At 39.4% G+C, this 13626-nt stretch overlaps 1 protein-coding gene and 1 non-coding gene across 2 annotated transcripts; one reads left to right on the forward strand and one right to left on the reverse strand.

Annotated features, from left to right (window-relative positions):
• Positions 1-2299: 2299 nt before the first annotated feature.
• On the reverse strand, positions 2300-2372 carry trnar-ccu. Its single transcript has one exon. It is a non-coding gene; the product is annotated as a tRNA-Arg (tRNA).
• A 379-nt stretch (positions 2373-2751) lies between these two features.
• ttc26 (tetratricopeptide repeat domain 26) lies at positions 2752-13568 on the forward strand. Its single transcript, XM_044345832.1, has 18 exons — positions 2752-3211; positions 3356-3499; positions 4412-4504; positions 4760-4874; positions 5569-5618; positions 6050-6195; positions 7499-7670; positions 8063-8137; positions 8253-8355; positions 8688-8743; positions 9839-9892; positions 9999-10062; positions 10153-10241; positions 10570-10653; positions 10745-10814; positions 11808-11914; positions 12832-12965; positions 13195-13568. Exons 1-18 carry the CDS (start codon positions 3209-3211, stop codon positions 13307-13309), a joined length of 1674 nt encoding a protein of 557 aa, XP_044201767.1. The 5' UTR covers positions 2752-3208; the 3' UTR covers positions 13310-13568.
• The last annotated feature ends 58 nt before the right edge of the window (positions 13569-13626 follow it).

Consider the following 13626-nt stretch of genomic DNA (forward strand, 5'->3'; position numbering starts at 1 on the left):
GTGTGGAAAGTAAAGATTGCAGATGTTTGGCTGTTGAGGTAGAAAATAAATATTAAATGTGGATAGAAATGATAATATGAAATATACTTTTTTCTGTGACTGAAATGTTTTAGACACATAGATAAGCTCCATTCTTGAGGCCACTGTTCTTTAGTCTTTTAGGTAAATTAGTCTGTTAGTTAAATATGTGGCAGCAATTTTCTTGGAAACAGATTCAGCTTTATTTGTATTTTATTTAAGAAAATTAACATTTACCTTAATATCTTAATTCTTGTTTTTTTTTTTCTGGATGTTTTCTCAGGGCAGCAAATGTTACAAGGTGTGATAAACCCTTGGTTAAAAGTCTTCATTAACTTTTTTAAGTTTTCAAGATCTGATGTTAGTATTAAGTCAGAGTTTGAGATGTCATCTTGGATTTTTTAGCTCTCAGAGGAGCCACGGTGTCCAGAATACTAGTGCAGAAGAGATTTATGGTCAGATACACCAGTTTCATGGCAAATAACGTTGCTAATTACGATGCCAGAAAGCGTAAAGTCAAGGGTTTGACCTTTATTATTTGTAGAGAACGTGAAAGCTTGAAAGTATCAATTAGGTCAATAAATTCTATAACCAATGGATTTCAAGTGCAACAGACACGCATGTTAAAATACTTTTCCACGATGGTGGAGAGTACTTCATAAAATTCACTTATAAAACCAGATGACTCGGGTGGTCTCTGTATGAAGACGCAGAGAATTTCCAAAGACCATTTTGAAAGAAAACACATATGTAAGGATGAGAAGACCCTCAGATCAATCGCTGAGCATTTAACAGCTTTTAAAGAGCACAGCTAGACCACCTCCCCGACCTGTGGCTCTGGGCTAGTTCATAGCCAGGAGGTTAAGTACTAAAATCATTGCAAATAAAAGTCTTATTAGCTGGAGATCTTACATTAAGGAGGCTGAAATGAATAAGTAGAGGGAGGATGGCGTCTAAATTAGGCTGGCAGTGAATATTAGTGAGATTGTGTAGATCTGCAGGGGAGATTGTTGTATATTCTACTGCTTATAATTACTGCTATAATCGTATTTACGGTGGGGGGGATAGTGACCAGGAGGAGCTTATTGGATTGTGCTAAGCAACCAGGCGATTATGTCAGAGGTGTGTCACAGTGACATGGGCAGGTTTTCGCTAACACCATGAGGACTGTTGTCCTATGACTCAGGTTTGATTAGTGACCTGAGCCACACTTACACCATTAAATACTCAAGCTCCTTTATTCTTTCATTTACTGGATTTCTTCCCTCTGTTGAGCCTGTTACATGAAAACCACCATCTTGCACTGTGTCCATGTGGAACCCACAATGCGTTGACTCGGAGTACTTTAACAATTGTATTGGCCTCAGTGGTTCAGCAGATTCTTTAGTGATGGGATTAGACCCATGTGCAGGCACATTGGTATGCTTTCGACTGTGAGGCTTACTGTGTTCGTTCATAGGAGAAAGGATGAGGGAGGCAGAAATTGAAGCTAAAGATAATGTCATCTTTGGCCCCAAGGACTGTTAATGAAATGCAGACCAGCTGATTAAAAGTGGCTGCCTGATCATGTGGCATAATTACCCAGCAGCTGTCAGTATTTTAGCTTCCAGATATTACTCTCTTCAGTCTGTAAACGCTGTGCAGATGATGAGCTCTGAGATGGCCGTAGTTAACAGGAAACTGCTGGTTCATGTGGCCGCCATGTTTATGCACACAGTAGAATGTCGGGATTTTCTAGAACATTTAGCCTGAGTGTAATAGCATAGTTCTTGCACTTGTTCTATATGAACTGTGTTGACACATTTTTCAGTGAGCCGTGTCCATGACATGAGACATGAGAAATGCACAGCGCTATGAGTTGAGAAATAGACAAAGTTGGCTGGTTATTCCTAAAACTTTGTCTTTTTCAATGTTGTTGTTGATAAACATGGACCAGTGCCCCATAGCACAGCAGTTTTCAAAGCCTGGTCCTAGATGAGCCTTTATGTAAATGCGCACACTGACAAGTAAATACATATAAACAATATAATTCAATACAATGATACAATAACAGCAGCAACAACAAATGATGGATCATTCATATTGTGATTAAATTTCATTGTGCATGGAAACAACTCTGGAACACGAGCATCGGTCAGTGTGTAACATTCTCAACTAACACGTTCAGAAATTCCATCGATCAATACACACATTCAGAATTTTATTTAATTGCAGGATATTTGGGAATAGACTTCTTAATCAGGACATCATCTTTACGTTCATGCTTGGGTTGAAAATGATCCACCCCAGATGGGACTCGAACCCACAATCCCTGGCTTAGGAGGCCAGTGCCTTATCCATTAGGCCACTGGGGCAATTGTAATAAATCTATTGTAAAATATAAGATTTAAAATGTCTGTACAACGCAGAACTGGGTATTTGTCAAACAATGAATATATCTGTTGTACAATAATATTTCACAGCTATTTCTTGTATAAGAAATATATATTTTTTATATATATAAAAGACGTCAAAACGCTACGCAGCCATTTTTCTGCTCCGTTGCTAGGCAACAAAGAACAAATCGCTCTGAGATGTGAAACTTCACACGAGCAGTTTCCTGTTAAACTCCGTTTGATTACAAAATAAAGGTCACTGGCGTGTACTCTTTTAAAGCGGTTTAAAACAGTTCACGAGCTTTTTATCCGTGTGCCATCTCCTGCTTCGGTTTCCGCCCGCTCAGAGATTTTAACGGGAGGGCTGTGATGCGGATTACATCGACACTTCACTCTGAATAGTGCTGAACGGCGTCACTACATTGACAGGGCCTTTGCTCGTGCCTTTAGTTTGAAAATATGAAAGCGGAAGAATGAATATATGCTGGTGGTAAACCGTCTGTTAGCTACTAGCGCTAGCCAAGGTCCTACATAGCAGACTTCCCCAAGAGATACTGAAAAACGTGTCATTTTTGTATTTTAACGCGGCCATGTTAGTCATAAGAGGGTGTAATTCCATCTGGTGGCGATATCTGGTTGATTTGAACGAAAAATGACATTAGTTTGCTGAAACTTAACGTCGGGTAGCGAACGTAACCGCTAATTAACAGTTTTTGTTTTCATAGACAGCAGCATCCAACGTTACCTTGGTTAGAGATAAACAAGCCAGCCATTCTCGGCTAGCTGTCTCCTCCTTTTAAGAAACAGTTGTCGACATGGTGAGTTAACGTTAGCGTTTTTGTCAACTGCTAATTTCATGCCAGGAGCATTGACATGTCTCATACATGTCAGGAATGTTCGTGTTGGCCTCAAAGTTCTGTCATAACCTTAGGAAATCAAATTGTGGTTTTGCACTCTTTTAGATCCTCTCACGCGTGAAGCCAGCCGTGGGAGGAGAGACACCTGTGAGCATCAGTGAGAAAAAGAAGAAAAACAAGACCAAGGTTCCCCAATTGGAGGAATACCTGCAACAGAGAGATTACCTTGGGGCCTTGACACTGTTAGAGGTACATTCACACTACTTGTAGTATGACAAAGTAAATGAGATTAATCTCATTCATTAATAAGGATAATACTTATGTACTAAAGGCTTTTCAGGTCATCCTTCACTAGAAGTGATAGGGTTCAACCCTCACTATACACATCATTATATTAGGTTGTACTGGTGAAATAAAGAAATATAAGAAGCCCAATAAAAAAAGTCTAAGGAATTGGTTCACGTCAAGTAAAATTTATTTATAGAGCACATTTAAAAACTACAGAAGTTGACCAGCAGAAAAAAGTAAAATAGTATTCAATAATTAAAACAAAACAATCAAAATAGATAAGTAAATTGTAATAGACAAAATTAATAATTTTATCATGCTATAAAAAAAGTCAAAAGTGATTCTATAAAGGCCACAGGATTTAAAAGTGGTGATATATGGTGATATATATCTGACAGTGAGGGGCAAACTGTTTCACAGTCTGGGAGCAGCAATGCTTGGAGTCCAAGTTATATATCAGTAATACTTAATTGATTGAAGTCTGAGGCGAACGGGTCAAGAAGGTATAGGGGAAGAGCTTTATTTATTTTAGGGCTGTTTAGGGTTGATTGTTTTCTCAATTAATTAATTAGTCATTTGGTCTATAAAATGTTGGAAAACAGTGAAAAATGTCCCAACCAACAGTCCACAACCCAAAAATATTCAGTGTACTATCATAGAAGACTAGGGCTGATTGGCCCCTGCGGATTAATGAATAACTTGCTGCACTTTTCAACTGCAGTGCCTCCTGAAGATTATTCTGTGTCGTACCCTAGAATTAAAGTCTCAGGAATAGATTAACAGACGACACTGTATTACTGCTACTGCTGCTGCTGCTGCTGCTGCTGCTGCTGCTGCTGCTGATGATGATGATGTGTGCTGTTTCATCTCCAGTTTCAGAGAAGTATTGGAGAGAAAGAACAACATGCAGACCTCTGGATTGGCTTCTGCGCCTTTCACTTGGGTGATTACAAGAGATCTATGGAGGTATTTTTTGTTGTATATGAGTGTGTTTGTGTAGCTGGATACACAAAATTTCATATCAATGTCATACCCTACATGGAATATTCAAATGTTGAATACCTGTCTGACAAATGTATACGGATGTGACTGTCAGTTTTGCATAGTATTCTGAATATACTAATCTTCCCACTCAACTTATCTTCTTACTTTTCCTTATTTTCCATATTATATTTGTGTGTCTGATATCATTTGTCATATTTCCTTGTCATGTTCTGACAGGAGTACAAGTCACTGACCATGAACCCTGAATGTCCTGCTCATGTGTGGGTTTATCTGGCCTGTGCCCTGTTTTTTCTGGGGCTCTATAAAGAGGCTGAGGAGGCTGCATCTAAAGGTAGGCATTCCAGCTGACCACATCTGTAAATTCCTCCTTTGTACGCTAGTTACTTGACGTTGATCTAGATTTTTTTTACAGTTTTATTTGGGGAAAAAAACCCTCCAGCTCACCAGCTTTTTGTAGCACTATTAACAGTAATAAACTGTATCATCCCATTAAAAAAACAACAACATTTTTTTCTTCCATTTTTATTGAAGAGATTTCAATATAAACTAGCACTACCATAAAGAAAAATGTCTCACTTAATCTCTTTTTTTCCCCCTTTAAATTTAAAAGATACATAAATGGGACATCCCACAGCTGAAAAATCGACTTGTCAGTGCCCTCTGGTGGACAAACTATGTAATGATGACACTACAGCTACAGAGGTCACTTCTTAGTTTATCAGACTTCATGCAGCTCCATCTGGAGACACAAAAGGCCGACAAACAGATGTGTAACATTGGTGTTGGCTCTTTCAGCACAAACCATGAAATACAGCCCGAGTGTGCTTAGAGTTCTATTTAAGTGGTCTTTTATGGTGAATGAAGGAGCTTTTATTGTGATGATTTTTCTGGAACTAGAGGTACATAAAATATTTCCTCTCCAGATCAACATACTGATCGCTGAGAACAAGGTTATGATGTTTATGAATTATTCTCATTTGGCGTGCTGTCTGACTACTTTTGGTGTCTCTTGTTTCTCTCTGTAGCGCCAGTGTCCCCTCTCCAAAACCGGCTCCTTTTCCACTTGGCTCACAAGGTTGGAGAACTAATAAAGTGTTTTCACTATTACATATTAACTTTTCTTTCCTTTTCTGCATCACTGAATCACTAACAGTCGTCTGCTGAGCAGCCCTGCAGTAAGTTTGTGGTTATAAAATGAGAGAAACATGCAGGTCTGTGCTCATGTTGTACGATACTGATTCTGTTTATTCCACCTTCTTTCATCTGAGCTCAGTAATGAGGACATTTTAGTGGTATTTCCAACGTTTATGTTTGCTTTCTCTTTACTGTGCATTTCTCTTTGTTTCTCATCTCAACACAGACCTGATAAAATCTTTCTCCTTTGTTGTGTAGTGCTTTGTGGTGTATTTTCTTTTCACCCAGTATTTCCCTTTCTGTGTCATCTTGATGACACCTCTGATTGATGTCTCCTTCTGTTGTCTGTTGTCTTTTCGTATCGTGCCTCAGTTCAACGATGAGAAGAGGCTGATGGGTTTCCATCAGAACCTGGAGGATGTGACAGAGGACCAACTGAGCTTGGCGTCCATCCACTACATGCGCTCGCACTACCAGGAGGCTATAGACATCTATAAACGACTTCTACTGCAGAACAGGTTTGGTCTTTTGCTCTGCTAAATGAGTTTCACAGTCCTGCTGCACTTTAGCACAATGTGTGCCATCTTTGCACCACCATGACAGGTGTGAGTGTGTTAATGGAGGAGCATTAGATTATGTGCACTTCACGTCCTGTGAAACTATAAAGATAATTCAAGTGTCAGTGCAGCAGACTCGCTGAGGTAGCTTCCTGTAATGCTGATATATCTGTAGTAGCAAGGCTAACAAAATGAAAGACTTTGATTCCACTAGATATCTTGGGCCACTTCTCTTGAGATCCTCATGAGGTTTACAGTAGATCTTCCAGCTTTAGTCACAGGCCTCTTCATCTCTGAGCACACTTTTTATCAGAATACAAATTAGCTGTACTTATTTCTTTTGATTGCTAACAGAAATATGCGAAATATGAAAATAGGTTTAGGCCAAAATATATGTATTTACATCAGAGATTGGTAAATTATAGCAGTACCAGCCTACTTCCCAATGGTTAGGGTAGCAAGCCCTCAAGTATGCATTCCTTTGTAAAAACCCATTTTTGGCATTCAGGTGTTTCCTCACTTGTGTCTGTTTGTTCCTGTGATGACTTTTGTATACTATATGAGATTTCAATACAAATCTGACTATTTATAAATAGATTTGTTATCATAAAATACAATTATCTGACATTTGAAATGCTTAAATCAATTGGAAGAGAAACCACTCCACTCTTCAACCTCAGAATCATTTTTGACAGCAACATCTCCTTTGAACACCACGTCAATCAAATCACCAGCACCGGTGCCTTTTTCCACCTAAAAAACATAGCTGGTCTCCGCCCATCATTCTTCTTCTCTGCTGCCGAAACTTTGATCCATCCTTCATAACATCCAGAACTGACGACTGCAGCAGTTTCCTTTATGGCGCCTAAATAAACTCCCGTACATCCAGAACTCTGCTGCTCGCCTGTTCACCCACTGCTGCTGCCGTCACCACATCACCCCCGTCCTCCAGAACCTCCACCGGCTCGCTGTCCCACAACACATCCAATCCAAACATATCTGAGACTTCACCGATCTGTCCATGTTCTACTACTATATCAAAACAAGCAAGATAAGAAAATAGTGAATAATTCAATTCATGTTTAACATTTGCAAAATACTTGTTCCAAGCGGCTACAAAACATAACAGGAAGTTATGCATTTGGTACAAAATTTAAATGCAAAAACAAATATCACAAAAACACCGACAGCAGTATTTCCTCTTTCACCGAAAGCGACGTGAATAGAATCTGGTTTCACACCCTCTTTACATCTGGTCTTTCAGAGAATTCCTGGCTCTGAAAGTGTACGTCGCTCTGTGTTACTACAAGCTGGACTACTATGATGTGTCCCAGGAGGTGTTGGCCGTGTACCTGCAGAGCATGCCTGACTCCACCATAGCCCTCAACCTCAAGGCCTGCAACCACTTCAGGCTCTACAATGGCAAGGCAGCGGAGGTACACACACACACACACACACACACACACATGTCTGTTGCAAAGATATCTGCCAAATAATTGGTTGCTCAAAACTATTTTCCTTATTTCCTTGCAATGTAATACTAAATCCCTATCCATGTTTGTGGCTCTATGCACCATCAGAGAAACCCCAGGCATGTTAAATGGAGAAATCAAATCAATAGGACTGTAACTGTTAGTGGGAAGGAGCTAATATTTTAATGCTTTCACTGGAGATCTTAGTTTTTTAATGTTTTACTTATCCCTGCATGCACCATCACAGTGGAATCATTACCTGCTTGCCCTTGAAATTTCTTCAGAGAGAGTAAACGGTGGTAGGCTTGACTCGTGTGTGTGTGTGTGTGTGTGTGCACTCTCTCTCCCCCTCTCAGGCGGAGTTGAAGAACCTAATCGACATCTCCTCCTGCTCCTTTGAGTTTGCTAAGGAGCTTATCCGACACAACCTGGTAAGCTCTTCACAAGCTCAAACCGCGAGTGTGTAGCTGTAGCCGGTGTGTGCAGACGCTAGTGACTAACGTGCTACTTTTCCCACACTCTGAATCTCTCCCCTGTGTGCTGCAGGTGGTGTTTCGCGGTGGGGAGGGGGCGTTGCAGGTGCTGCCTCCTCTGATCGATGTGATCCCAGAGGCCAGACTCAACCTGGTCATTTACTATCTCAGACAGGGTGCGTAGCCGTGGTAGTTTTCTGAAAAACAAACAAACAAACAAAAAGTGAGAATATATTCCTATTGAAATGAAATTTGCTTGCAGGATTTTTAAGTGAACTGTTAAAGATCCGGATCCTTAGACCTTTATTTACTAATCAACTATACTAGTAAGAGAAAAGTTATGAATAATAGAAAGATGCAGTATAATTAGTTTACACTGCCATATATCATTTATTGTGCAACATTTTATGTAAATGCTGTATCTGTGTTTTCATGGTGCAGTTAACGTGATGTATAATTCAAAGGTACCCTGATAACGGGATTCACATGCTCCGTTTTATACTTCCAGACGATGTCCAGGAAGCTTTCAACCTCATACAGGATTTGGTGCCGACAACACCTCAGGTGATGATTTTTCATATGATGCTTCGCTTGTTCTCTCAAGGGTGATTTATCTGTTTGGCTGCAATAAGAGACTCCAGATCGACCCCGTCTCAGTCTAATATGAATAATAACAGCTGTAATCAGGGTTAATATTGATAATAGTGTTTTCACTTTAACGGTTTGTAGATTTCGTATCTTTATTTTTTCAGGCTTGGTGGTGAATGATCATGGTTAAAATGAATATGTTTTAATCATTCCACATTAAATGAAGGGCTTTTATGTGTTCTTGCTCTACTAATAATTCAGACCGCTTTTGTTCAACTTCCAGAGCGACTTAACGTCCCCTGGATCTCAAAACGTGAAGCTGATTAAGTGCTTTTTTTATGCCTCCGCGCCGACGGCAGCTGTGGCCGGAGACATTATGTTTTTCGGGTTGTCTGTCCATCTGTCCCGTTCTGGTGAAGGCGATATCTCAGGCTGGAGGGAATTTCATTACATCTGGCACAAACGTCTATTCGGACTCAAGGATGAACTGATTAGAATTTTGGTGGTCAAAGGTCAAAGGTCACTGTGACCTCACAAAATACGTTTTTTGGCCATAACTCAAGAATTCATATGATAATTATGACAAACGTCACAGACGTCTAGTTGGATAAAATGATGAAATTTTATATCCAAAAGGTCGACTTCACTGTGACATCATAATGTTCCGCAAAAACACTTTTCTGGCCGTTATTGAACGCCGTAACTCAAGAACAGAAGGGAAGATTATGACCACATTTGGTCGGATACTGAATTGGTGACACTGATCTTTATTAAATTCCTTCAAAGTCTTCACTACAAATATTATAAGTCTGGACAGACGTGGATGTAAACTGCAACCCGACTGGTTGGCGGAGACGATGTTTCTTTACTTGTTGAAGTGGATTCTGATGGGTTTCGCAATAGGAACGAAGAAAAGACCTCAAATGCTCGACAAATCCCTGACTTCATTCTTAAAAGCAATATTTGACTTGCTTAAGAAAAAAATATTTTCATTTTGAAATTCTTTCACCATGAAGAGACGACACACACTGAGAGCTGATGACATTTTCTGATCTTCTGTTATTTTCCCAGGAGTATATTTTGAAAGGAGTGGTAAATGCTGCACTGGGACAAGAAATTGGATCAGTGAGTAATTTCTGTTACACGTAAAGAGTTACATGCAAAACAGATGTGATAATAGTGAGCGGGAGACAAATGTGTGTGTGTGTGTCGCTGCGCTTTTATCTTTCAGAGGGATCACTTGAAAATTGCTCAGCAGTTCTTTCAGCTGGTCGGAGGCTCAGCCAGTGAATGCGGTACACTGAATAGAAGTTTAATCAATTTGATGCTTTAAAGAAAAATTGTGCAAACGTGTGTGTGATTTCTTTCTTTTTTTCCCCTTTCAGACACTATTCCCGGCAGACAGTGCATGGCCTCCTGCTTCTTCCTCTTGAGACAGTTTGAAGATGTTCTTATATATCTCAACTCAGTCAAGGTTAGCGATGCTCAGTACCAGGAACATATTATATGATTTGTTCAAGTGAAGAATCACAGAGTTATTACTTTACTGTGGTATCAGTATGTAAGATGGAAAAAAAAAAAAAAGACTCCCACACGCCGGGTGAATAGTGTCACTTCAAGTGGTGCTTTACAAACGCAGAACATTTATGTGTGTGTTTTTTTTTTTTTCTTACCTTCACTGTGATTCATGCTACCAACAAAAAGCTGATACTTGTTCCTACACTTTTTTTTTTTTTTTCTGGATATGCAGGCACTCAACCTTTTTTGTGTATTCTTGCATAATTGCACTTTTCTATTTTCAGGGTTACTTCTATAATGATGATACGTTCAACTTCAACTACGCTCAGGCTAAAGCAGCCCTCGGCAACTACAAAGAAGCAGAAGAGGTACGTCGAACGTCGACGGAGCTGCTGCTTTATTATGAATCCTGACAGCTTATTGACTGTTATTTTTGACCGCTTTTCATTTTTCTTTCAGATTTTTCTGCTGATTCAAAGTGAAAAGATCAAGAATGACTATGTTTACCTCAGCTGGCTGGCACGCTGCTGTATGTATAGCCGTCATAATGATGATGATGATGATGATGATGGTGCAGTATGCTTGATTACAAAAATCTTTTCCACAAGGCAAATTCATTTATATAGCGTACATATTCATACGCAAGGCAGTTTCAAAGTGCTTTAAATACATTTAGAGTTTAAAAGGAATTGAAAACAAACGACTGCATAAAAGAAAATGTGAACATTTGTATAAATTCAGAGGCAATAACATTAAAATAAAGACGTAATAACAAAGTGAAGCATTAAACACAAGATTAGAAAGCAGCAGTTCACAATTATAAAATGAGATGCAATATACCACAGAACTAAATAGGATGCATTATTTAAAAAAAAGATTATAGGAATCAGTCCAGACTCTTTAACTGTTGGTTTTGAGAACAAATATCAGGCGATGCTTCGGCACAGAGTCTGTTGATTCTGTCAAAATGATCCATAAAATCTTAAAATTAGTCCTGAACGCAGCAGACAACCAGCACGTGCACACCAGCTCAAAATGCCAAACGTTGGTGAGGTGTTTGTTTAGGAAAAAGGCTCCGATACGCAGCACGTTGACATTTTGCATATATTATAAGTAGTTCTCACCAAAAGGCTCGCTGTTGCATTTGGCACTAGCTGAACAAAGGCGAGGCCTTTTTAGATAGACGACACATACGCTCTCAAAGCCAGCACAACAAGAGACCATAAGTTGGAGAAAAAGAGACCGAGGAACTCCTTATACTTGTTCACTGAGGCTGAGATCTGAATCACTACCAGATTTCTTGCCTGAGGAGTTCAGGGTCACTCTTACACACAGCTAATGTTGCTCTCAGCTGTGCTAAGAAATGGAAATCTCCATTAAAAGATTTTTCCTCCTTCGGCTTAATCCACATCTATAAAACCTGCCCACAGGCGGTTAATATTTCTTCAAATTTGAATCTATAAAAGTTGCTGAAACTGCCTGTGAATGATGGATTACTGAACACTCGTCTTGTTCTTGTCAGACATAATGAACCAGAAGGGTCGGCTTGCCTGGGAGCTCTATCTGAAGATGGGCACTTCCTCCGATTCCTTTAGTCTGCTTCAGCTCATTGCCAACGACTGCTACAAGGTGACAGCATCCTCATTCATCTATGGTGACCACTTGAATGGAAACACATGTATTTTCCCTTTTTTTTTTTCTGGTACATTTATGTGTAACCGAACTGTGCGAACGTCTACATCTCGCTTCATATTTCTCTGTTAGATTACAGTGATTTATTGCTGAAGGCAGAGGCCCTTCAGTCTGTGCTACAAATTTCCAAAGCGTGTCGATTTCATACCAGATGTGTCACATACATACAGTATATATACTGTATCTTCATACGTGATTTATTGAGTTGACAAGGCCTAAATGCTTGAAGGAGAGAGAAAAATGTGTATGAATTTGGGCTTCAATGAACTATTATTTCTCATCATTTATTAATCTGCTGAATAGTTTCTCAGTTAATTGTTTGGTCTATAAAAGTAAGACACAACTCACTGCAACGTCTTCAAATCACTTGTTTCATCCAAGCAACAGTCTGTTGAGTCAATTGAGATTATTATCAAATAGTTGCTGATTAACTGTATATTGATGAACCTCTTGTATTAATGTATTTGTCCTTCTAAGATCAATCTTGCTTCATGCTTGATTCCAGACTAAATTAATTGGGGATTTGGTTCTAAATATCAGATTTTTCTTTGTGGATCTTGACTTCTCTCTGTGATATTTCCTACAGCCCCGTTTTGGCTCCATTTTTTTATCTTCACATCTTGCACAAGCACATTTTAACTCGTGTCATTAAATGTGTTATTTTTCAAAAAAGTTCTTTCACCATATTGTGAACTGCAACCAAACTTGTGAGCAGACTTCACAAACACGTATTGTTCCAGATAAAACCTCGCAGCGGAGACAGAATGCTCTTTCGGTAACGAGGCGTTTCAATCTGTGTCTGGGAAGTCTGCGTGTTGCATGAGGTGCTCATGATCACATCCTGTTGATTTCAGATGGGCCAGTTCTACTACGCAGCCAAAGCATTCGATGCACTGGAGAAACTGGACCCAGGCTCCAACTACTGGGAGGGCAAGAGAGGGGCATGTGTCGGCATCTTCCAGCTCATACTGGCGAACAAAGAGTCCAAGTATGTTCGTCCTGCGCAATAATGTCAATCTTGATTTTTATCTTTTCACATTTTTGAAAAGTTTGGCTTCACACTTGCAAAACATCATCATTGTCAAAGAAACATTCCACGTCCAAAAAACATGCTTCAAACTGTTGGTGGGACGTCTAAATCAAAGATAAAAGAAACGTGAGTGATGGCGCATTCTTAATCTAATCTGGTTTCCTCACATATCCTGTTTGTGTACCAGGGAGACGCTAAAAGAGGTGGTGCTTCTGCTTCGAAATTCAGGAAACCCCCAGGTTGAATACATCATCAGAGCTCTGAGGAAGTGGGCGAAAGACAACAGAGTCCTCCTCTCATGACTGCCTTCGGCGTTCAGCTTCACTCGCTACAGACGTACAGTAGTTACTTTATGCAGACATCAACAGTTCTTGTGGTTTAGTGGTCATTTCACTTGAAATAATGGTATGAACGATGTCTATACCACATGAAGCGAAGAAATATGGAGTTATTATCTCTGTTATACTGTAGTTTGTTTTGTATTGACAACATGTAAGTTCTGAATTGCAATTATCTGAGTAACTGTATATTTGTAATAAAACATATGCATTTTTAAAATTACTTTTGTGTCGCTGTCAGTGATTCATTTATAAAGTTTTTTCCTCAGTTTTTATTTATT

Source organism: Thunnus albacares, chromosome 3, assembly GCF_914725855.1.
Source record: "Thunnus albacares chromosome 3, fThuAlb1.1, whole genome shotgun sequence".
Classification (NCBI taxonomy): domain Eukaryota; kingdom Metazoa; phylum Chordata; class Actinopteri; order Scombriformes; family Scombridae; genus Thunnus; species Thunnus albacares.

Coding starts and splice junctions, on each gene's coding strand:
- ttc26 (XM_044345832.1), top strand. Junction 6,196..7,498: donor CGACTTCTACTGCAGAACAG/GTTTGGTCTTTT, acceptor CTGGTCTTTCAG/AGAATTCCTGGCTCTGAAAG. Junction 7,671..8,062: donor ACAATGGCAAGGCAGCGGAG/GTACACACACAC, acceptor TCCCCCTCTCAG/GCGGAGTTGAAGAACCTAAT.